We start from the raw sequence: 25,632 nt of genomic DNA, 5'->3' as shown, positions 1-25,632 counted from the left end.
ACACACTATTTCACAGGTCTGCATGGCCCCTGCACTGAGCTACTGCACTCTTCCTGCTACAGATACTTGATTAATTGTAGGTGTCATTAATCAAAGTCTGAGGTGAGTCTGCATCACTGCTCACAAGGGAACATGCGACATATGCACACACACACACACACACACACACACACACACACGCACACACACACACACACAAAGGAAGCCTGCTCAGCACGATGCACAGCTGCAAGACTCGGGTCACCAAGTTTCTCTGCTGCAGTGAAAAAAAACAAAAACTACTATCTTTAACATAGGCAGTGGGGAGAGTCGTCTTCAGTCACACACACGCGCACACACACACACACACACACACACACACACACACACACACACACACAAATACACAAGTGGGCATAGATACAAACTCTCCCTCCAGTAAGGGGCAGAAGATAAGAAATTATGAGAAAAAGTCCTCTAAATGGGTCACTGATCCTCTGAGGGAGAAGATCTGTTGTTTCAGGTAAAGTCGTCCTTTACAAAGTCACTGCTGACCTGAGGACAAACCGCCTCCTCTTTGTGTACAGACGGCTGTGTGTAAGTGTGTGTGTGTGTATATTTGTACGTGTGTTTGGCTATAAGTGTCAAGGGTCTTCATGTTTTATAAATACCATGATTCTGCAGGAGTACACATTGCCTTGCAGCAAAAACATACATTGAATATCTGTACCCTAAAGACACAAGTGATTTTCCAGACTGCATTATGAAAAGTGAATCTTTTCACGATACTCATTGCTACAAATATTACAAAGTCAGACAGACAGAATCCCACAGAAAGACTCCACCAACTCTTGTAGCGTCTGTTTGCTGAAACATAATCCTCTGCTGTCTGAAATATCTCTTGCTCAGAATTTGATAGCTTTCGGATCTGTTGTACCACCATGAGTATGAAACATAACTCCTTAACGCTCTGAATCTTTCAGGAATAGTATATGATGTTAAGGGAAGACAGATTCATGGACTTAATCATTCCACAGTCCACTGGGGATAAGGTAGCAATAATAAATCAGGGACAAACTAGGAAAATGCAGGGGAGCACTCACATTTATAAAAAAAAAAGGCATTCAGAAAAAAGAATGTGCTTTGGTTGTGGATGTAAAGTTAATGTCACTACAGATTATTCTTCATGATGTGAGCCAGAGGATTAATGTTAGTGGGCATTTACCTGAACCTTCCAGAAAAGTGTAATAAGGGTCAGAGATGACAAAGGAAACTGACGGGGGAAGTTTTTTAATTAAAACTTTTTTTGTTTTTTGTAGGTTTAAGAAAACATGAATCATAGAAGGGAGTATTTTTATTAGACAGTCCAGCTTTATCCTCATCCTATCTACCTGATTGTGTCATATGGATTTTATCTTCAAAATAAAAACTTTTTTTATTGATGTTTTGCCCTAATACACTTAAATAAAATCCTCCTTTGGCTTTTTGCTTTAAGAAATAAAATGTTTGAACGTTTTCCTCTCAAGCTCCAACTCTGATGTTTAGCATTTTTTTTTTCAAGAGAGCTAAACCAGCAGTGATTTACTGATTTACACTTTACACTAACCTTATCTAGAGGAAAGAGTTACATCTGTAAACATGGCAGCTTTACACAGTAAAGATTGCTACAGTTCCAGTGTAGATTGAAGAGGCTAAAATTTTACAAGTGAAAATTAGAACTAAAAATAATTGTATGTTACTGATTGACAGTAAATCCAATAAAACTTAAACTTGAAATCCAGAGTCATGTAAGGCTCATACCTTTTAGTCCATACATGTTACATATAGTAGTTCATGATATGAGAGGACTAAGAACTTAGAATTTAGAATGTAGGATTTAGAGCTCTATAATGACTCAGAACTGAGTGATGTCACAATGAGAACTGTAGAGAGCAAAACCAGACAGAACCAGGAGAATTGCCTTGTTGACAACTTCAGAGTAAAACCCTTTTCACACATACGGAAATCTCCTGAAAAACTCCGGAGATTTTGCTACCCGGAGAGACTTTATGCTATGTGTGAACGCAAACAGCCACATTTTTCGCTCGGACTTTATCCGGAGTTTCTCCGGCCAGACCCCTAGTATTTTTTCTGCAGAAAATCCGAGTGACCTGATGTCTGAACGCGGCCGAATATACTCCAGAGATTTCAATTTGAGCCAATGGAAAGAGAATGCGGTTTCTATACAGTGACTGCCTAAAGTGTCTGCACGCGACCACTACCATCTCCATGCACATAATTAAACGGCTGCATTATATTTTCTGTTCGTCAGTATGTTGTTCTCCTCTCTTTTGTGGATGTTGTCATTCCATTGGACTACACACAGCATTGATATAAAGGCAAATATTCTCATTATAACGTCATGTGGCGGACTCTGTTGCTACGGCCGCTACTTCCGCGTTGTTTTTTTACGCCACGTCTTACCTCAGGAAATCCCCAGAGCCCCCTCCCCTCTGACAGGGATAGTCACCAGCTGTGAGGAGCATATGTGAACGACTAGTTCGGGAGAATCTCTGGAGAAGTCCTCCTGTAAATATCTAGATATTATCCGGAGTGCATATGTGAAAACGGCTTATGATTCAGAGTGAATCTATACTCAACTTGGACAACATGAACCGCTGATGCCTCCAGAGAGACAGCAGCTCAACAAAGACAGGTACACAAGTGTAGCACATACTCCAGCAAGTCCGTTCACTTCCTTATATTATACTGGATCTAATTTGCAAAGGTGTTTAGAAACGACCTAAATTGTAAAAAGAAAAAAATGCCATCAAGATGTGCAAGAACAGTGAAGATAACACTGTTTAAAAAAGACTGGAAGCTGTCAGTGCTTTTGGCTGAGAGAAGAAAAAAGAAAACAGTAGTTTCAGAGGTGCAGGAATCCCTGTGTGCAGATAATAAGAAGCACCCAGACTTAATGAATTCAGGCTTCAAGGCTCCTACAGTGAGTTTTTCTGTCCCCATTTAACCTTCAGCCAGAGACTGAATTAGAAGTCAAACTAATTTGCCAAAAGCTGGACTTTCAACGGTTTCTTTTCATAGTTAGATTTCATTGACTGCCAATTGACATCTTGCAAACAAAAATAGTGAAATCAGAGTTTTCCCCCATTAAATCTCTCTTCAATTGTATCTGCAATTTAGTGACGCAAGATTCATTCAAGCTTCATCCAAAAGCAAACACATTAAGAGCTGTATCTCTGCATTCAGCAGGTAGACAGAGAACAACCTAACAGTTTGTGTGTGTGTGTGTGTGTGTGTGTGTGTGTGTGTGTGACTTTACTAAATGCTGCAGCACTGCACCTTTAAGGATCTGGGGGTTCCATGTCCTCCAAAAGGTTAACAAACCACCAGTCTCTCCATCTCTTACAGACAGACACACACACACACACACACACACACACACACACACACAACTGTGTAAACTGAATCTTATCTCCTCAGACTATAAAGGCTTAAAACTTCTTCTATCTCTCTGCTCAGCTCTTACTTCCCTGGACAGAGATAAGAGAAATCTTGTTCGACTCTGCCTCCGAGTTTTCACTGCTGCCTGTTAGTTTTGTACAACTCACATGTAGGAGCAGCATCTGACAAGTTACAACCTTGAAAAGTAGGAGTGAGGAAAACTGCATCAGCCGTAAAAACCTTTACTTTCTCTCTTCAATAGTCTCCCTGATTAGAGGTTGATGGCTTGTTTCAGAGCGGCAGGAAAGCTCATTCATGCGGAGGCAGTGCAATAATGACACCCACCTTGGAGCAGATTTCGTGGAGACTTGTTGCGATGGCTGCAGCAGGCGTATCACATCGGAACACGTGGCACTTCAGCACCCGCGTGTTTTTGTCTCTCGCCACGTAGGCAAAGTCCCTGAAACAGAAAACATGCACAAATAATCACACATGAAGCTCTGATGCGATAAAACAGCAGATTTACAGTACGTTTCGCTTTGAAGAGGGGGCACAAGGTACTTTTTTGGGGGGGAGGGGGTTTACAAACATATTTCCATGCTGCTCCCACTTCGGTGCATGAATGTGGAAGGAAACAAATACAAAAATCATGTAAAATAACACGAAAGAAAACCATGTCAAGCAAAAAGGAAGACAGAAATCGAGAGAACTGAATACTGATATTTTGCTACAAAAGAAGAGAGTAATTGTAGCATGTAGCATAGGGTCAGTGTGTGTGTGTGTGTGTGTATGTGTGTATGTGTGTGTGTGTGTGTGTGTGTGTGTGTGTGTGTGTGTGTGCGTCTGATGCGGGAATGTGAGGGAATAATTGTTGGTTATAAGGGATAATGACAAAAGGCAAAAGATAATGATAACTTCTTTGCTTTAATGGGTCCATCACTGAATCCCATATCTATGCAAATGACTGTTTTTGTGCCTTTATGTAATTTTCCCCATCTAATAACATTATTTCTATGTATTGTATGTGGGACACTTCATTTAAACACACTGAATAGTTGCTTGTTTTTCAACAAAAAAGAGATCTTTTCCTCTGAAAGTCTCTCGATATTACTCCTCGGAGTGCCACTTTTGGACATTTCTGTTTCTTGAGATTAAAAAAAAATCGTAAAGGACTTCAAACACTTCTTCCCGATGGACACCTTAGGGCCAATATATGGATTTTATTGCAAATTTGTATATCACAGATTCCCTTCAGCAAATTTTGTGTTGTGTTTATTTGGTTCAAGTTTGGCATCATCAACAGCGTCGTGATTTCTTTCCTCCTTGGTGTTTTTTCTGTTTTTTTCTTGTTCCCCTTTGCGTTCGTTTAGCATCTTTTTCTTTGTTATTCTGTATGTGCTGTCAGGAAGTGACTCTCTGCCGACATCAAAAAAAGAAGCTTGTCCTTGAGGTGTCTTCTGTTCTAAAGCAAAAATCTTTCCACCCTCTCCTTATCTCTGCACCTGTTTACATTGTCTGATGTTATAATGAAATAAAGAGCTGAGATAATGAGTTGCAAGATATTTCATGCACAGATGAAAAAAAGAAAATGACAACAGAATTACTATTTCCCCAATTTGCATCATGATATATCTACATCTTCATTTTTTCACCTCTTCTCTTAATAGGCCACACATTCATTGTGAAAATGTTCATTATTTGTGTCACTTGCGGGCTGTCCTAAGCTTTAATGATGTTGCTGCATTTCTTTTTAATAACCATTTAATGTTTATTTGTTGAAAGATTACTGAAAGCTTCTTTTACTTGTGAGTTATAAGCTGTAAACGACACTAAATGATGAATGCCAATTTTGGCTACAATCACAAACACGCACGCATATTTGGGTCCCAGTGCCCGAGGAAACAATGTGCCAAATGTTTCATGGGGATGCCACACTGCAGAGAAACATGATGAGTGTGGGGATGAGACTGAGAGAAGAAGTTTCACCCAGGAGGAAACTTCATGCAGAGAGTGGGTGAGAGATGAAACACAGTTATGTTGGAAACACACACACACACACACACACACACACACACACACACACACACACACACACACACACACACACACACACACACACACACACACACACACACACACACACACACACACACACACACACACACACACACACACAACCAACGAAAGAGAGTGATTTCTTCCTCATTAACAGGCCTTAAAGACACAAACTCAGAAAACATAAATGCTGCAAATCCAGTCATCGCCACGCAAGTGCTCCAGGCCTGTAGGGGGCGCTATGTGGAATGGAAATGAGTCAAATGTTTGATTTTGAAATTCAAATTAAAAAAGGGTTCTTTTCTGGGTTTTTACTTTGCACCCTTTATGCAGAATGTTTGCAGTGAACATCTTTTTTTGGGGGGCTTTTTGCAGCATGTGTTATCACTACTTACAGCTGTTTTAGCCTTTTGAATGTGTTTTTGTATTTGTAAGGTTAAAGATTTTGCTTCCCCTTTGTCTTAATGAAAATCTTTGGGCCATTGCAGCGTGTTTGCTCTTGTCAATCACTGTAGTTTTTGCCAACACTGAAATAATTGAGTAAAAAGATAAGAGAGAGTCAAAGTGAGAAACAGGGACATGCAGAGACAACTGGATGACTGGCAGAGACATAGATGCAGATGGACAGCTCCATGCACATACTGACACTCTACTCACTCCTAAATAACCACAGACACAAACAGAAACATGGCGAACACAGACGGCATTTATCACAGCGAGCTCTTTTGTGTTTATGAGTCCATTATCTGGCCCGTCTCCTCTGCTTAATTGTGTGCTCACACACTTTGGGTCGATAATGCTCACCGCCTGTGGCCAGAGAGGAAGGTGCAATTGTTCGTCTGCGTGAGTGTGTGCGCGTTCGTTCAGGGACATTTGAGCAGTGTGTCACCAAAGCAGCATGAGTGGCCTTGCATCGCATCCTACAAATGCCTCTTTTATGACTTCTGCACCCTCTCTGGGGGATCAAAACGCTATAAAGCAGCATGCAACTCTAAATAGGAAATAGCCTGTGGCCAGTCTATCAGCTCGCTGATGATTTAACGCCATGATTTAGACCTTCAACTACTTCTGCTGCACTCCTGCAAAGAGCAACAGTGACTCTGGGCGAAGCAGAGCCACTGATTTGGTGCCCGACGTGACAGATGTGATTGCACAAGAGAGAGCGGGCCGGTGGTGGTGGTGGTGGAAGTCTTGACACAACGATTACTGAAAACAATGGAGAAGCACAATCACACTTGAGCACACAACAAAGAGCAATTACCTTTCTCTGGGTCCAGGGAAGCAGGAGGAAGTGAGTTGGGAAGGTGAAAAGAATTAAAGAAGGAAGCAAGCGGGAAGAATGGAGGGTAGGTGAGGAAAGAAAGTAGAACAGAAGGGTGAGGAAAAAGAAAAAAAGGATAGAAAATGGGAGTGTGGGAAAGGAAAGTGTGATAGAAAACACAAGGGAGAAAAAAAGACAGTGTTAATACACACAAAGTAGTGAGTCAGAAACAGATTTAACACTCTTTCACCTCATTCATACGCATGTGTGATTACATATGTGCACAGACGCTCAGGTCTGTGTGCTTTTCATTTCACAGGCTTTGTATTTTGCAGCTTTATGACACAGCACAGCTTTGGTGTTATATATTACCACACACTTGCAAACACACACAAAGAGACACACACCTTGTTACTGCAGCTTTCGCTCTCCCTGATCTCCATTTCCCTCCAACGATACCTCCTCTCAATCTCTCTTTTTGATCCTCCTTTTAGCATTCACTGTTAAATCTTCCCTACAGCTCTCTCCATCTCTCGCTCTATTTTTTCTTTCCACAACAGGAAAACCCCCCAAAAAAGATACAACACTGAGGGATTCATATCAACAGCGTAACTTATCAGAGCCGCCCTCCCTGTCTCATTGTGGGACGCTGTGTGTTATCAGGAACACTACAAAGGAGGGACAGGCTGAATAAAGAACAGAGCGCTGATTCAAACATCGACCACCTTTGATTCTTTCAAGATCCACTTAGTCAAAAGACGCGTTTGTGTGCCTGCTTGTGTCTGTGATGGCATGGCAGGAGTCCTCAGAGTCAGAGGTGCTGCTTCTACTTGCTCTCCAAAACAGCCACATGCAAACACACACACACACTCACACACAAACACACACACACACACACACACACACACACACACACACACACACTGACAAAACGTTTTTTTGACGTTCAAACGTGTTACACTTTGTATTACCATGCATCCTTCTTCTTCATTTGAATTTCATTCATGATTTTTTTTATTTTGTTCTGAGTCCATTTACTTTACATTCTGCTCCGTTTACAATTATTTATTTTTTTTCTTCTGATAGTCACTTTAGTGGAATTGGATTTTTTGTGTCCTCACATTCAATCCCGCAAATGCTTTTGCCTTCATTTTCCTCCACACTTCTCCCAATTCTTCTCTCACTATAAGAAATGTACACGGGAGTTTCAGGCTGAAAGTGGTGCAAATGTTTTATTGCTGATGTAAGACACCTGCTTTAAACCCAGAAATGCACCTTCCAAACCCCCCCCCAGTATTGTCATAACACGTTTTTATACTTTTGTTGTCCGCCAAACAGACATGTTAATGTATAAAAATGTGACCTGCTGAAGAGCACAGGCTACATTAATACAGACCGCTGGTCCAAAACATTTACAAGGTTGTTGTCGCTCATTAACACATTCATGCACACACTCAAACTGGAGGAGAGAACAGGAGGAGTTAAGGAAGAAAACTGTCAACCCTGTGATCAGTGGGCATCATGCATCTGGGTCAAAAGCCCCTAATGATAAGTTTGACTGAAGGACAACAGTTGATAGGTTACATTACATATAGGATCATCTTTTTAGTGTTTCCACACAGGGGAAATATATAGTGTTAAAGCGGTACACAGCAGTAAAACCAAGATATCATAAATAAGTAAACACACTAAAAATAAGTAAACAGACCATAGCTGAAGCTAAAACAGGATGACGCACAAGAGGGGACAGAATGAAAATTTAACCAGCTTAGACTCAGTGACTGACTGAGAAGTTTCCAAAACTCAGGGATGGATCAGGATTTTAGAATGACTTATTTCATAAATAAAGTTTTTATGATATCTTTTAACTCTTGCTATATTCTCTCTGAATTAGGTTCCAGGTATGTAATGCAGGGGGTGTAATTCTAGTGGGGAAAACTCAGTTCTTTTCAGCTTTTAATTTATTGTTTGCCTGCAACAAGCTTAAGCCTGAGCCTTAACAAACCTTATGATATGTATTTATCATATGTTAACAGGCAACATTTTGAGAACCATCACCATGGACATGCAGCTAGTGCCCTCCCTGTTTACACACACTGTCTTCAAAAAACACTCACTGTACGGGTCGCCTGTGCAAGCAGCTTTTTACAACCCATACCTTGATGTTCATGTTTACCTCAAGACCCTGGCGTGTTGTTATTATGAAAAGAACATAAAAGTCTTGTGACTTACAGTGCGAAGACAAAAAAAAGTCTGCCGAGAGAGGAAGCTGGTTTTAGGTAATGTGGTGTTGGGTATCACGTGTAAAACTTAAGTCAGCTGTGACTTATTTTACCTTAAACGTATTTTAACACAAACGGTGATATTTTCCGAAATCTCACTGGACCAAGTTGCATCCATTTCCCAGCATTGGCTGTTTAGCTCGGGCAACATGTTGGTCTACATGTTGGCTTGATGCAATGTTTTATAGTTTTGTAGTCTCTCTAATAAGGGAAATCAAAAATGTGGTAATTTTTCTATTGATTTGGCATTTAAGCCAAAGAGAGTAGACTAAACAACACATTGTGGAGGCAGAAAGAAGAAGAAAAAGCACACAGAGAGGTGATAGCTCACTGAGATATTGAGGTAGCTGTATCTCTGACCTCAGTTAACCTAGAGGGTTACACGAGGTGAAGATAGACAGGCAGTGAATCAGCCAACATCTTAAGAGGAATGACACATGCACCGGTGAGATTCAGGAAGAGCTTTTGGCAGGAAAGTGAGGAGACATAGATAAAAATGTTGAGAGGGAGAGGAATGATGGAGGCAGGAAGCCAAGGAACCAAAATCAAAAGGTGGGAGTGTAGCAGAGAGGAATGGGAACGAGGTGTGAGACTCAAGGGGGTGGAGGAGGGAGAAGTGGAGAGAAGAAAAAGATGAAAGGTATGAAAGCTCCAAAGCAGAGAGATGAGTTAAAGCAAGGCTCCCACCACTCATGTTGTTCTTTTCTCCTGCTCTATGCTCCACATATTTCCAGAGCTGAATAAAGGAGGACTGACTCACTATAACCCATCTCTCTTTGATCCCGATGGCTGTGAGGCAGACTCATGTGCGGTACGACTCACAGATTAAATGAGTTCATGGTTGCAGATGTATGGTGGTGAACCAGGTTTGAGAAAGTGGCACGGAGCTGTCAGTGTGAGGTGCTCTGACATCAGACTGTAGTAATAGTAGATACATTAGCATATGTACAGCTGAATGAAAATCCCACCCTTGCATACAAAAACATAGTTTCAGTTTGTGATGCGACTCTTGATTTCTTTATTTCAGTTACATTTCAAGATCCCCGCTTCCTGCTAATATATTCCCAGTCACTAAATAATGACACGAATCTCTAAAAGAGGTGTCGAAATATCGCGTGCTGATAGCAAATTTGAAAAGTAGTAATGTTTTAATAGAAAATCTATACAGCGAAACACGGCAGATCACTGAGGCTGATTGTGAAATGAGTTTGTTCTTCGCCCTTACATTGCTTTTCTGCTCGATTAAGGCTATTGATTTTAAGCTTAGATGCTGGAAAACTGCAACCAAAGGAAGAGTTTTGGTCTCATACCTGAGATATGATTCTGAACATTTGATGCAGCTTGTTCTGTTAAATAAATGTAGTACTTTCCAAAAACGGCGTGCAAAATGGCAAACCAAGGGTCACAAAGCATGTTTTTTCTTTAACTGATTAAAACACCGAGGGAAACATGATTCTGTTAAGTATATTTTTATCTGAATTAACACACGAGTAGTGTAATTACTAGTTAAAAACAAGTGTACACAGAATAATTCTATATTGCTTTTTATTTTACAAAAGTGTCTTTATGGAGATAAGACAGTGACATCATCAAGTCTTACTCCACTTGAAATTACGTTTATCAATGACCAGTTGTGGCTCATCAAAACATGCAAACCTGACATTGTGTGTAATCAAAATGTGTTTTCTGCCCTCAATTTGTCTATAGATGGATTTCCATTTTGCCAAAGTTTATTTTGTAAAGATAGCATTTCATTGAATCACAGACATCATGGAGAGGGAATGTCAGCTGACATCAAGAATTGTAAACAGCTAGAGAGTAGTTTGGTTTTGTGGATGGGTGAGATACACAGAGGACTGTCACACTGTCTGAATCAGTGAGAGGCCCAGAAGCCCACGTTTACCTATTTAAGTTTGTTCTTTATTTATTTACATTACATGACATTTATTATGTCATGTCACCAAGCATAGTCCCTTTTACGAAGCTGCCATATCTTTTTTTTTTGTTGTAGTTTAACAGTGACAGTGAACGCTATTAAAACAAAGTTGACTAAATTTGACAGTTTTTATATCACAACAAATGCACATGCTGGCTGGATCAACATCTTCACTTGGCATACCCTATTTTCAAAAGGAGGCAAAAAATTGACATCTCATGAAAGTAATGCAAAGCTGCTCAAACAACTAAAAAGCTGCAGAAATTGAGGACAATTGGCAATCAGCATTGATATAAGCAGGTGTTATGTTCAGTTTCAGTTTCCCTGATAACACTGTATTATTAAAATTCAAATGGTTGTGCACTAAGAAAACTACCTCACTGTGCACCCTCAGGAGGCTCAGACGATGTGATAAAACACTAGAGAAGCTGCAGTGAAAGTTTTAAGAGGCAGTGAAAACAACACAAATGTAACTCGTCCCTCGTCCGCTCGGCTGTACTTTCTACGCTTGGTAGCTTCCAGTATCACTCAGCAGAGACTCGTGTCCTCCCCCCAACCATCTGTCACGCACACACACACACACACGCACACTTCACACAGACTTCAATTATCAAACAGCTTTACAGAGTGTCTGGGTGGTGCTGGGCTCTATGCTAATGCTCCTACATATGCTAATAGCACAGCCAGATGCTGATTAGAAATGTCTGAGGAGGAAGCTCCTGTGACTCTCCTGTCAGCAGAGAGAAGACAGCCAGAAACTAAACGGGTAACTCTACGACTGCTGACAGGGTTGTGACTTTGGCTTCAGCCCAAAGTGGATGTTGATCTGATCCAGTTTCACAGTGAGATTCAACACTAAAAAGGAAACAACAGCTGGTTTGTGATTAAGAGGAAAGCCCTTTCATCACACTGCAAAGGGAATAACTAAACACCTGGCAGGTATTTTAATATTTAGCCGCTTTCTCTTTCTAAAATATTCTTCTTTAAATAACTTTTTTTTTATTGTTTTAAAAGTTTATTTGATACAAAGCACATTTCTTCAAGTCCAAAAACACAGCACTGTGCAGCACTCGGCACAAATGCAAAGTGAACAGAAAAACAATAAGAACTCTAATCATATTCATGAAAATTAAAAGACGTAGTAAATCCCAGTTTAAGTGCTAAAAAAAATGAATGATTCCTGCTGTCAGAGTTTTTATTTCCAAACAGTTGATGGTCTTTTGTAATCTACGTGTTCTGCAGGGAAATTTGTAGTTTTCATTTTTCCAAACTCAATAAACATCACAAAACACCGCTGAGAAAAAAACATTCTTAAAAATTGGACCCCTGAGTGCTGATAATTGTGTTTGCAGGAAACAGAAACTGTTGCCCAAGATTAAAGTTAATTGTAGTTTATTGTAATGGAATGTAGAATATGGTGATAAAAGAAAAACAATAAAGCTCAACGATAAAGTAGAAAGTGCACACTTTACTGAGCCATTAGTCGATCTGCATAGAGCTGCTGACAGATATCGACAGAGTTTTACACTGCGCCACTATTGATGAGATGTTAGTGTCCACTCTCTGGTATTTACAGAGCTGTCCAATATGTTAATTAGAGTCTCACCAGTACTGGGCTTTGGAAGCTGATCGCGTTAATCAAGGATCCAAAATCTGTTTCTGAAACATTTCTTAACGTTTTTTTAACATCAATTTTCATGGTTAGAAATCATTTCACTTCAAATACAAACACTTTTTTTTTATACGGGAAATTAGATGAATTGGATTTAGAAAATATCTTGTTATAGATGTGTTTCACCTTTGGACATTGAGAATATTTAACCACGCCTGCCATCATAGTGCCTATCAGCCTATTAGTGTTGAAATCTACATATATGGGTGTAGCCCATCTCCTTTGTTTAAATGTATCACCTGAAGAAGACCTCTGGTTGAAACGTGATTTTGATGGAATAAAATCTTTGAGACACTTGAGAGTGTGCAGGCATATCTTCTTCCTCTGTTTTCTAACTAACATCAAACCATGTCACTTATCTTTCTGACATCAGATCCCAACGGAGTATGAATTACCCCAAAAAGCATCATTATCGATAAATAACAGAGGCACCTATTTGAGCTCCAAACATTACAGTAAGTATATGGGCCACTGAACAAGTCATACCGATGATGTCTGAAGCCTTGAGTTTGGCCTTCAGTCTGTCAGCATTCTGTTTTGATAGAAAGCCAAAAGTGACCTCATATGAGATTGAGGACGAGCATTGCCACACGATCATGCAAAATGACAGGATGCCGTGTCAGCAACTTGTCCATTTTAATTACTAGGACTTTAATTTAAAAAGCAAACATCATCTGCTTTGAATATGACTTCAAACTTTAACAAAATGTTTGCAGAGTTAAATAATCAACTTGTATATTGGATTAACTTTTGGTCTTGTGTAGGCGATGTCGGCTTCTTTCAAGTAGTCCAAAGTGAATCATAAAAACGCACAAGGAAAGATTACAAGAAATGATGACGGCTCAGATTGCTTATTAGGACCAGGAACATTACTGCATCAACACATACAACCCAAATTGTTGTTTTCACAATCGCGCTGGTGATCTTAGAGGTGTTGAGTGCTAACTTACTTTCAAAATGTTTCGCTTTTCCTTAAATAGTAGGGCAGCACAACACATGTAGACAACATGTCTATGGAGCAGGGTTTTGGAATTAATTTCACCAAACATTACACCACTAAACAATCCTCCATCAATGCTGGCTCTGGAGTACTTAAAGCCTGTGTGACAATAGAGCGAGGTAAACCCCTCTGCGACCTGGTGAATTAGTCATGGCCCACGGCCGTTAGGTCTAATTTTGAATGTCTGTGCGTAATTACCTCTCTGCACCGTAAACTTGTTTACAGCACCAATATGAGCAGTGAAATGAGCATACAGGGCCACAGGGCACAGAACAGGAGGGGGAGGAGGAGGAGAAAGAAGCTCGCTTTGCATCTTTGAATCACATGACACACACTTGCTGTCTCTCCACACACACATTCACACTCAGAGACAGAGGAAAAACACACTCACAATCACCAATATAGCCCAAGGCAGGAAAGAAGTAGGCCAAAAATCAAGTAGAAGTAAAAATAAAACTGGTGTCTGCAGTGTATTAAACAGCGTAAACAGAACACAACACATCTCGTACGTTTGACAGACAGTTCATGTTGTTTACAGCAGCCAAACCTCAGTTTGATTCACCCTCAGCACCTTAGAGTATTTTCTAAGAAAACACACCGATGCTCAAAGTCAATGGTGAAAATTATGTTTAACTGAAAGGGAAAAACCAACCAAATCCAGTTTATGTTCCCGCAGCTTTGTGACCCAATTTCAGGCGTTTGGAGAGAGGGAGGGGCAGCAGGAATGCACAGACACACACACACACACACACACACACACACACACACACACACACACACACACTCACACACACCATACTCATATGTGTCAAGACTTGTGGTATTTCATTACATATTTAAGAGCAGTGATAGGCAGGTGGGGGCAAGATGGAAAGACAGCAAGTGTGTGTGTGTGTGTGTGTGTGTGTGTGTGTGGGGGGGGGGGGGGGGATAAGGGATGATGGGGAAAAAAAGGGATCCTGGGTGGGTGAGAAAGGGAAGAAGATGTCCTGCTGTTCTCCCTGCTCTTGATCATTTATACATCACATTACACTGGAGTGTGTGTGTGTGTGTGTGTGTGTGTGTGTGTGTGTGTGTGTGTGTGTGTGTGTGTGTGTGTGTGTGTGTGTGTGATTTTGTACAGAAACACCAATATTCCTGACTGAGACAATGCTTCAGTGAGATGTCACACCAGCAAGATGCCCCATTCATGTATTTTACTAGTGTGTGTGTGTGTGTGTGTGTGTGTGTGTGTGTGTGTGTGTGTGTGTGTGAGAGAGAGAGAGACAGAGAGAGATAGAGAGAGAAATAGAGAGAGAGAGACAGAGAGAGAGGGAGACAGAGAGAGAAACAGAGAGAGAGGGAGACAGAGAGAGAGAGAGAGAGAGAGACAGAGAGAGAGATAGAGACAGGATGTGTGTTTCCGAGTGTGGGAGAGTGCAGGGATTTGGTGTGAGTTAGTGTAGAGTTCTGCACAGCGCTGCTCATTGGGATCATATCATATGCATGTAACCTAATTAGCTGCATGTGCTATAAATCATTATGTTCCAGGCGCTCAGTAATTAGCAGCCTTCTCTAATTCTACACCATATATTCTGAATATTCATCCAAACATTTCAACTATACTTCATAAACTGTACTTTTTCTGACTAGAGCAGAATGATAAGTCGATTAACTGATTGGTTGATTGGCAGAAAGTTAGTTTGAAATTTATTTTAAGATAAGGACTGCAAGAAGAAAAAAAACACGTTTCTTTGTTTCTATGTGATACAGTGATCGTTCTTGTGATATGGACCGTTGGCCGAAAAAATAAGCTATTTGAAGATATGAATCTAGGCTAAGTGGTATAGAAATAATGAATGTGTTAAATCCTTCTTTTTAAGGAAAAAACTGATAGCATCTGGAAAAAGGATCTACAGCTTCAGAAAAGCTCTGCTGCCTGTTTTGGTTCTTCAAAAACAGTGACTCAAACCTGCCTAATACTTCCTAAGACTAAAACTGATTATGAAACAAACTCAATGAAATACTGATGAAGCATTTTTTAATGCCTGATACTGCTGCACTTCAGCCCTCTGCTGAAACAAGCTTTTTGTACATGAGTGATGTGTTTGACAGTTAATCCCCCGAGCAACTTTTGGTTTGTGTCAATTGTGGCGCCCCTCTTTTAAGTGCAAAAGTATTTTTTTTCTGATTATAAATCTCATGCTTCTGTGTTGAAGAGTGAAATGTATGCCTTTTTGAGAATCTGGATGTTATAGCATCCCCTCATCTGACATCTACCTGGCAGGTGGCAGCTGTTACATGCATTAAAAATATCTAGTCATAAATAATTGATTTGGATGCTGATTACCAGGTTTGCGTTTGTTTTCTATCTAGAAACATCAGTTTTAAATTTAGTCTCTTTCATAACCAGCGAAAAAGTCCTCACAGGCGCTTCAAAATACAGGATGACATCACTTCAGAAGTAAACACTACTTACACTTGTACAGGACAAGATCATGAGATGAAACACGTCCACGTCCACAGAGTTTGCAGAAATCAACACTGACCTAAAAAGTGTTGAATTAATAGTAGGATTTAAATTTTGGCTTCATAACACTTGATCCTGTTATTCTAACAAACCTTGCACCTGTAACTGATATGTGCCCTTCATCTAGACCTGCTTCAATCAACGCTTCCAACCATCAAGTTAATTACATTTGAATGACAGAGGTTGGTGTTTTCAGCCAATCAGGGCAGAGTATTAGGAATTCAATTTCAGGTTAATAAAAGGCTGATCCAGAGCTCTAGAAATATTTTAAAATCATATTCATGACATGTGAAACCTTACTCTGTCACTCTGTCGATATAAGTCATTAGAACAAAGTCTGATATTGATCTTAAATAACTAAAAGGAGATTTATTTACTGGTTAATACATTCATTCTGCTGGGCTCATCAACAGCAGCTCCACTGAAAACACAATCAAAAACCTCCATCCAGCAGTTTTAGACGTGTTGAGCATTCAAATATATTCAGCTTCAACAGTCTGATGCCACTTCTGTAGTCTCAATAGATTGACGGACTCCTGGCAGCAGCAGCAGGTGTCCTGCTGCGCTCAGCCCTGTACAATCAGCGAACATCAGCATCACCTTGCATTGCTGCCCGCCGAGGCCAGGACCAGCCAAGAGTTTATCTGGGAGAGGGGGGGGGGGGGGGGAATTTATTGGCTGGTCAAGTGAGGGAGGGAGAGAGGGAGGGAGAGAGGGGATCTATAGGGGGAACAGAGGGAGTAATCCGTCAGGAAGACAGGGATTACAGCAGGTGTGCCTTACAATGCTAATGTAGGAGAGAGAGGGGACGAGAGAGGCAAAGCAAAGGAGGAAAAGTGAAAATGCATTTTTGATTTTGTTTTACTGTCATTCCCACGAGTGTGTTTGTGTTAAAGAGACATATGACTCTTTGCTTCAGGGAGAGAGGGGACACAGCTTCGACCATAATGACCCGTCAGAGAACGAGCGTATCTGGGCAGCAGGGTGGACATATCCTTACAAGAGGTGCATGCATGTGTGCGTAGAAGTGAGAGTGATAGATTGTGGGTAGATGTAAGGAGCTGACGCGGGTGAGCGATGGCTTGTGCAGGGGGAAAGAGAGAAGAGGTTGGGTGTATGGCTCAAAATCGGAGCAGGAATTGGAAGGAAAAGGTAATCAATCACTTTGGCATCTATCGAGTGGCCTGAGGTGTTCGGGCAGTGTCCCTGTGGGCCGTCAGAGGGGGTTGTGCATGTTAATTAAGGTGACACAGGTGTTGACATAAGCAGAGAACTTGAGGAGGAGGACTTGGAGAATAAATGGAAACACCCAAACATGCACATACAAAATAATTTCACTGACATAAAAGGAGGTGATTGCTTGAGTGTGTTCAGCGTTAAAATATTAATGATACTGGAGGCCTGCGTGTCCCTTCACTTCTCTTCTTTTTTTTTTTCTCCCATCATTTGTGCATGCCACAGCTGTCTACAGAAGGTCAACATGTGGGGAAATAAGTGAGAGCAGTGGGGAATAAGCAAGCACAGGCCCACTAGTGCCCACTAATGAATATGAATTAAATGTGTGTTTGTAGCAGCGTTTTGTACGCCTTTTTGTGTGCTCGCCGCAAAGGCAAAGCTAAGCTGGGAAAAGCTAACTGAAGCCCCCTTTGATAGCAGGAGAAACACACAGACATCGGGGCCATACAAAGACACTATAAACAGTGTTCGTCACAGTGGCAGACGCCCAGTGTTGTCTCAATCCTAATAAGTGTCACACACCAAGGACAAGAAAACAAGCTGCAACTTCCCCCATGATGTTGTAAATCATCTCACTCCAGCTTTTGATTCTTCGCTTAGTGTTCCCCTGCTCATCCCTCATCCTCAGCTTGTTATGGTATATACACAAGGAGAGGAGGGGGGGGGGGGGTGCCACATATGCGTTCAGCGGAGCATTTATCTTACACACAAACTCACAGACACACCTTCACTTAGGAGTGAATCCTCACTTGAACAAATTGAGAGCGCAGAAAAAGATAGGTACGTCAAAAAATAGTTCTATTTCAGCTCTGCAGAATACACACACAAGCTGAGCGCAATATCAAACAGCTCCAAACTGCCATCACACACACACACACACTTTGAAAATCCCTGCAGCACATCCAGACACTTTAATCCTGTCTTTCTCAACCCCCCTCTTTGCTTACTTCATCCCTCTTTCATTCTTTCATACTTATTTTTTTCCATTCCTGCTGTCACATCCCTACACCTACACCTACACCGAGAGAGAGAGAGAGAGAGAGAGAGAGAGAGAGAGAGAGAGAGAGAGAGAGAAAGTACACAGCTTGAAGTCAAACACTCAGCAAGGACTTAAGAGTAAATCAGAGTAAAAATTAAGGACAAGCTAATAAATGAAAGTTGGGCTTTGAGGAGCACAGAGACAGGCAGTAATGGATGATCTTATGTAGAGGGATGGATGGATCAGGAGATCTAGAGGAGTGAGTGAATAAGAGATAGAGGTACTCACACAGCCAGACATCCTTGCTCCGATACAGACGACTACTTCCCTGCCTTGTTAGCTCCTCTGCCACGGTGACATTGCTTCAGCCCCTTCTCTGTGATACCGGGGGGGGGGGGGGGGGGGATCTGTTTCTCCTCCTTTTTTCTTCCTTTTCTTCTTTTCTTTTTTTTAATCCTCTAGGGCTTCTTTTCCTCTTTTCTTCTCCCCCTTCTAACTCCTTCTCTCCTCCTCCACCTCTTCCCTTCTCCTACACCTTTCCCTCCTTATCTTCCTCTCCGCTCGGCTTCCTTTGCTTCTCACGCACGGTCCGAAGAGCTAAGTCTCGCTGTGTCCGGTTCAGTGTGAGCAGGGAAGCATGTGCTGCCTCTTCCTCTCTCACCACTCTCCCTCTCTTTCTCTCTCGTCCCCCCCCCCCCCAAATACACTCTCCCTGTTTCTCTTTCAGATTCTTCTCCTCTTCCCCAGTTGCTGCTATCTTTGTCTCTCTCCCTCTTGTCTTTCTAATCCTGGAAAAAAAAAGGAGAGGCTAATGATGGGACAAAGAAAGAAGGAAGAGGAGGCAAAGCTGTGCAGCCAATGGCACGAAAGAGAGGCAGAAAGAGCGCTAGAGACAAAGAGTAGAAATAGCACAAGAGCGTTACAGCCAGTAAAGCGGGGATGGAGAAGAGGGGGAAGACACAGGCACACCCATTCATTCAGCATCACACACACACACACACACACACACACACACACACACACACACACAAGTAGAGTGCTCCAGATTTAGACCTATGACTTCATCAATTCAAGCCCACGTGCAGACACACATACACATGCAAACGTGCACATACAGGTGTGCACGTTGCAGACTTGCTGAGTGCTCCTGAGTTAGCCTCATGACTTCATCGAGGAGCAGACCCCCACCCTTCCTTGTCCCGCCCCGCTTAAGAGACAGGGGGACTCATTCATATTGAATCAAGCTGAGGGAGAGAGAGAACATGCAGGACGAAAGGGGAATATTCCTCAGATAGATGGAGAGAGAAAGAGACAGGAGACAGAAAGAGAGATGGATGGAGAGAGCAAAGGGAGCTTTACTAATCCCAGTCGATATCCTCCATGCAAGCATGCATGCTAAAATATCCAATCTTTAACTCACTAGTTCAAATTTTGTGCTCAATTAAAAAATTGTTTTCTTTCTGACAATCAATCTACCAGCTTCAGAAAATCATTACCTGTCTGACTTTAAACTCAGTCACTTTGACACATTGTTCAGGGGAGTCATCAGTCACATGTCAGCACACAGTGTTTCACAAGCCAGTGATACACTTTACAAACTGAAGGTATCAACTCAACTCCACTTTTCTACAAGATTCATGAGCCTGGCTCCAGGGATATGTTCCCATTCAGTGGTGAAACATCCAGATGTTTCAGTTCATCCCTGAAGGTTACAGTGTTGAAGTCTTAACCTTAACCCCTTCTTTCTTTAGAGGTTATTTAAGATTTTCTTACATTTATTAAGTAGAAAATGCATAGACACCTCTGCAGAGTAAGCTAACGACACACAAGAATCAGCATCTGGTGTGTCTGCATACAGATTCAAAGAATTAAATGCAACAGCCCACTCACACAAAGACCACTTATATCAAATAATACTGAGAGAAATAATTATCATAGGCTATTCAACTTTAATTCACTGAAACACAATGAACCCTGTGCGTACCTAGACTGATCAACACGCCCACACATCAGACGGCAGACAGATTATACTTATAATATAATGACCGCCTCCTTGTGTTTTTTCCTAAGCTTTCTGATGTCAATGTGTCCACCTTATTTTTCACTAAACACACATAACAAAAATTCCACTATTTAGATATCTTGGATATCTTTTCTACTTTGATAGAAGACTAATAAATGGTCTGAATAAGCAGATATCATTTAGAGTAAATTTTTCATCGACCCTTATTATAAAGACAATGATGACAGAGATGACCCTATGAGAAATTAATTGATGCCACCTTTGTGTAGCAATGAGTCTATAATAATTTTTAGTAACCTGGCTTTGTACAAATATACATTTTCAAGTTGATAGACTGTTGTCTAAATGCATAATGAATTTGCCATAACATGTGAAACAGCTCCACAGATGGGCAAAGGTATTCACGTAGTCTAGTGTACAAAGTTTCACTATATCAGCTTAATGCACAAACTTTGAAAATAGTGCACTCTAGAGGTATGACTACGCTACTTCAACCTCTGTCAAAACATGCTGGTATCAAACACGCACACACACACACACACACACACACACACACACACACACACACACACACACACACACACACACACACACACACACACACACACACACACACACACACACACACACACACACACACACACACACACACACACACACACACACACACAAGATTATCCCTCCTCAGATGTGGGATGCAAGAAAACAGTTTGCTACAAAAATGGAAAGTGCATGGTGGTCTCAGAGTTTCAAATATCTATATATTAGATATAGTAAGACATACTATATCTTTCATGATATAATAACAGCATACCCGAAGTAATGTAAAAACATGGCTGCAGACTTTAAACTGCAGATATGAAAGTGCTGCTGTGAGGACAGGATGAAAAGAGTAGAAGCTGTAACGTTGTAAGAGAGAGAGAGAGAGAGAGAGAGAGAGAGAGTGAGATATTAAGTGAGAGAAGAAAAAGCACAAGAGGGATAGCCAGCCTGGGCCAACCCTCCCCTCTCCTCTCCACTACACGCTTTATCCATTACCGCTGAGAGACACACACACTGAAAAGTTTCTCAATCCACTGAGACGGGAGAGGGTGGAGGGAGTCTCTTTCTTTCTTTCCCTCTTTTTATCTGTCTCTCTCAGCGTTGGTGTTAAGGAAAAGAAAAAGAAAAAGGGAGAAAGACAAGATGGAGAAAAGAGGAGTGCATCCCACAGTGTACCTCAGTGTATGAGAAAGACTATAGCAGCACTTAATAAGACAAAATGATATAAGATATATGGAGAAAGACACTGAGATAAACATGAGAGGAATAAGAAAAAAAAAAAAAGGTAGCAAGACACTGCGGGTGAAGTGAGACCAAGCCATTTCCACAGAAGTTATTTTAAACTCCATTTTCACCCAATGCCTTAACAGCTGATTACACATGTCAGGAGCAGACAGCTTCCTGGACTGCAAACCTCCAGCACTCCTTTCATTTATGTGACACACATCTCCAAAGTGGATCTCCCAGAGTCTCCGAGCTCTTAGAGGTTTAAAATGTAGCACTGAGGAAGGATTTTCACAGACTTATACTATGATGTCAGGATGGTGTGTGCATGTAAAGCACTATAGGTACAAAAAGGCCTACATAATATCTCACACACATTAATCTTATGCATGTATGTTTTATATCAGTACTGATGTTTCCAGGTGTGTTTTTTGGCCTTGTGTGTGAAGTGGTTAAATGGAATAATGGCTTAATGGAAACCCTTTGGGGCCCATATGAATAAGGGTTTCGCCTCCCCCCCCCCCCCCCCCCCCCCCCCCCATACGCAGCTGTGCTAGCCTCAGCACAATGTCAGCTCAATAGTGAAAGGTTAAGACCACGGGACACTGCCAAATGACTGAAGTCCCCAAAGGTCCTCAGTCTGCAATGAAAACATGCAGCAATGAGCATAATTATGGTGGTTTTAATGCAGTTTGTGCAAATTGGCATTGACTAATAATGAGGCTGATTCCATTCTGTGATGATTAGTGAAATCTCCTGAATCAGCTTCTAACAGCCACAAAAATATACAACACATGCAGCACATAGTGTTTAATGTGCTCAGTGTTTGGAGGCTTACTTTGTACATGCATGTTATTGGTGTGTTTTCGTCTTTGTGTGAATTTCAATGGTTCAAGTTCAAGAAGAAAGCGTGAAATAGCTAAGAAGGCGGAATCAGCCAAGAATGATCCCTTTGCAGTAAAAACAATTTCTCCTACCTGTCGTGGTCTCGGCCAACGCCCCAGACACGGATGCTACTGATTGGCTGGGAGTGAAGCAGGCTGCGATCATCGGGGTCAACCAGGGTCAGCATGCGGTCCTGAAGCACTAACAGCATCCCTTTACCCTGCAAGACCACAGACCAGGATACACTTTCATTTGAGTTCAAAATGACGAGGGAAGGAATGCTGTATTAACTCAGTCAGTAGAGGCGCAACATACGAAGAGGATATAGTCCTCAAGGCAATGGTTACAGATTCATCTCACAGTTTCAAACATTTGGTGCATGCCTACCCCCCTCTCTGTCCTCGCCACATTTACTGCACATTCAGCTGTCCTACCAATAAAGGTAAAAGGCAAAAAAACCACCAACCCAAAAATGTGGAGGGTCAGGAGGAACCATAAAGGGGTTGCAAGACCATTGAACACACAGGTAAGAAAGAAATAACATATTTTTGCTGTTGTATCTTGTTTTCAGACTTTTTCCAACATTTGCTTTACGTTACATAAGCGTCAGAAAAAAATGATTTGATTCACATAAAATATATATTCAAAGAAACATATGTGACTGACCTCTCCCCAGACCCCGGCTGAGTCTCTTATGTCCCTCCTGCAGTAAGACAGCTGTCTGATGCAGTGGTGGACGGCCAAACTGCTCCTCCCCTCACACAGGTCCTGTTCTGCCATCTCCACCCAGCCCAGAGAGCGCACTGGGAATGACTGGAAGCAACACAACACACATTAGCTTTGTTAAACCTGTAAGGATTCACAGTGTTCTCTTGACACTTTTTTTTACTTGCCTAAATGCGACACTTAAGAATAGTTTAGTTTTATCATATAAAATAAAGCCTTGTTTTAGTTTGAAAATCATTGTGACTGTTATTGTAACACTGTGATTAGGTGTCACAGGGAAAGAAACAAAGCTGGTGAGACGATAAGACGAGCGTGGGTTAAAGACGAGCAAGAGTTTAGCCAGAATATCTAAAAACAACTTTGTTATAGAAACACACCTAGATAAAAAAAAGTACATGATTATTTATGTTATTTGAAGACATATTACAAAAAAAAGCTGAAGTTATGCTTCATTGAAAAGATAAACTATGTCGTCACAATATAGCAGAGGTCAAAGTGGAATTAAGGTGTCTTGAAAACGTTGATAAAGATAAACAAACAATTTGAGTAACTGTTGACAGTTCACTTTCATTATTCTCGTTTTATTTGGGGAAATCTATTATTTTGTTTACAACCTAATGGTGCTTGTTGTCCTCACTAAATTCTTCACAGGACTGTGGCTACAAGCCAAGATTTCAATAACTTAAAGTAAGTGATGTTATTTCTGCAGCAAGCGTGAACAAAAAGAAGTAGAGTGATGATGTTGTGAAGTAGCATGGGATCATGGGAGTTGTTGTCTTCATTGTAACACCCCATAAAGAAAATATATCCAACATGAGTCAGACAGAAACCAACAAAAAAAACACAAGCCTATGCCAACAGTTTACTGGTATTTGGAATAAAATAAATGCATTACTCAACACACTTTATAACATAAGTCCAGTTGGTTTTAGATACTCAAATGTTGAAGTTCTATCTCAAACTTGTTATTTTTTAGTTTATGAATATCACTAAAAGAAACCATGACTAAATGTACAAAAATAAGATCAAAGTTAGAATACATTGAAATGTTCCTTTAAACCTCTTTTATGTGCCTCAAAACAATCCAACCATTAACATAACTTCTATTCTGATAATAAACTCAACATGAGTATAAGAACCTGCACATGCTTACATTCAAACACACTGTGAGAGTCACAAACTCTCACAGTGTGTACAGTATGCAGTGACAGCTACAGTACCAACTCACAGCAGCCATCACAACAATAACTGAGAGAGGTTTGATTGTGGAGGACAGTGTGTGTGTGTGTGTGTGTGTGTGTGTGTGTGTGTGACTGCAAGCACACACACACACCCATACACACAAAGAACGACACACAATCACACACTATCTCTCTTTTTACTGATCTTATTTTCCTCTCAGTTTTTGCTCATTAAACTTTCACACACTGAGATCATATCGTACACTCCAGCAATTATTTTACTTCAATTTGAATAAGTAAAGTGAAAAAAAATAAAATCTGGATTGAACAAGAAAAAATGTGTAGATCTTCTTGTTTTTGGATCTAAAATATGATGCAACATTTGGCTTTACTTTACATTGTCTTAACACAAAGAGGTGAGCATGTAACTCACAAGGATTTTTTAAATCTGTATTAATACATCCTTTGCAATGACTGTGAAATTGTTTAATGTCCATGAGTACTAAAAATATTGAACAGAAAACTTCCAGCCAACATCCATGATTTGGCTGTGATCCAGGTAGAGGCAGGTCTGAGAAAAGATTATTTTCCATCTAATTTTAAACCCAAGCAAAAAAGTTTCCCCTGCCTCTCCTCTTATTCCTTAATCTGTCCTATACCATGAGAATGCCACATGTCTTCTATGATGCTGCTCTCCAAGCTAAACTCAGTCTGGATGTAAAGAGCTAGGGTTCAGTTCACAAAGTAACCACTAAGTGGCACTGCAGCAAACAAAAAGAGGAAAGGATGCCAGTGAGACCTTCATGACATGCAAACAAAACCTGATGACTTGCCTTCCTAAACAAACACAACATTTTCTGTAATAACATTTTGTTCAACAAATGAGGTCAAACTGAATAACGGAGGAATATGTGCTCTTGAAATGTTGCCAGACTGTGATTTATTGGTGTTGTATTATTCAACTGAATACTATAGGTGTCTGAATAGGATTTGAGTAAGTGCAGAGTCTGGATTAAAATAGAGTTCAACGTCTTTAGAAACTGCAATTAAACAGCTGGTTGCTCACTACACTAGATTATTGCTTTTAAAAGTTGTAACATTTAATTTTACTTGCAAGTACATACAGGTCCCTATACTCTCATTCCAAATGGTTTCAATTAGGAAATTTCTTTTATTTGTTTCTTGTGATTTGTTTCTTGTG

General features: G+C 40.8%; 1 protein-coding gene across 2 annotated transcripts in view; it reads right to left on the bottom strand.

Annotated features, from left to right (window-relative positions):
* The window catches only part of LOC132982012 (amyloid beta precursor protein binding family B member 2), a 39,709-nt gene that overhangs the window by 5,705 nt on the left and 8,372 nt on the right, over nucleotides 1–25,632 (bottom strand). For both annotated transcript variants that reach the window (XM_061048236.1, XM_061048234.1), the window contains exons 7-9: nucleotides 23,191–23,337; nucleotides 22,617–22,744; nucleotides 3,766–3,880 (exon numbers count right to left, since the gene is read on the bottom strand). In XM_061048236.1, the coding sequence (XP_060904219.1) occupies nucleotides 3,766–3,880; nucleotides 22,617–22,744; nucleotides 23,191–23,337 (390 nt within the window). The remainder of the gene's footprint in view (nucleotides 1–3,765; nucleotides 3,881–22,616; nucleotides 22,745–23,190; nucleotides 23,338–25,632) is intronic.

The sequence above is a fragment of the Labrus mixtus genome, chromosome 10, assembly GCF_963584025.1.
Source record: "Labrus mixtus chromosome 10, fLabMix1.1, whole genome shotgun sequence".
In the NCBI taxonomy this organism is placed as follows: domain Eukaryota; kingdom Metazoa; phylum Chordata; class Actinopteri; order Labriformes; family Labridae; genus Labrus; species Labrus mixtus.
This window is presented reverse-complemented; position numbering and strand designations above follow the sequence as displayed.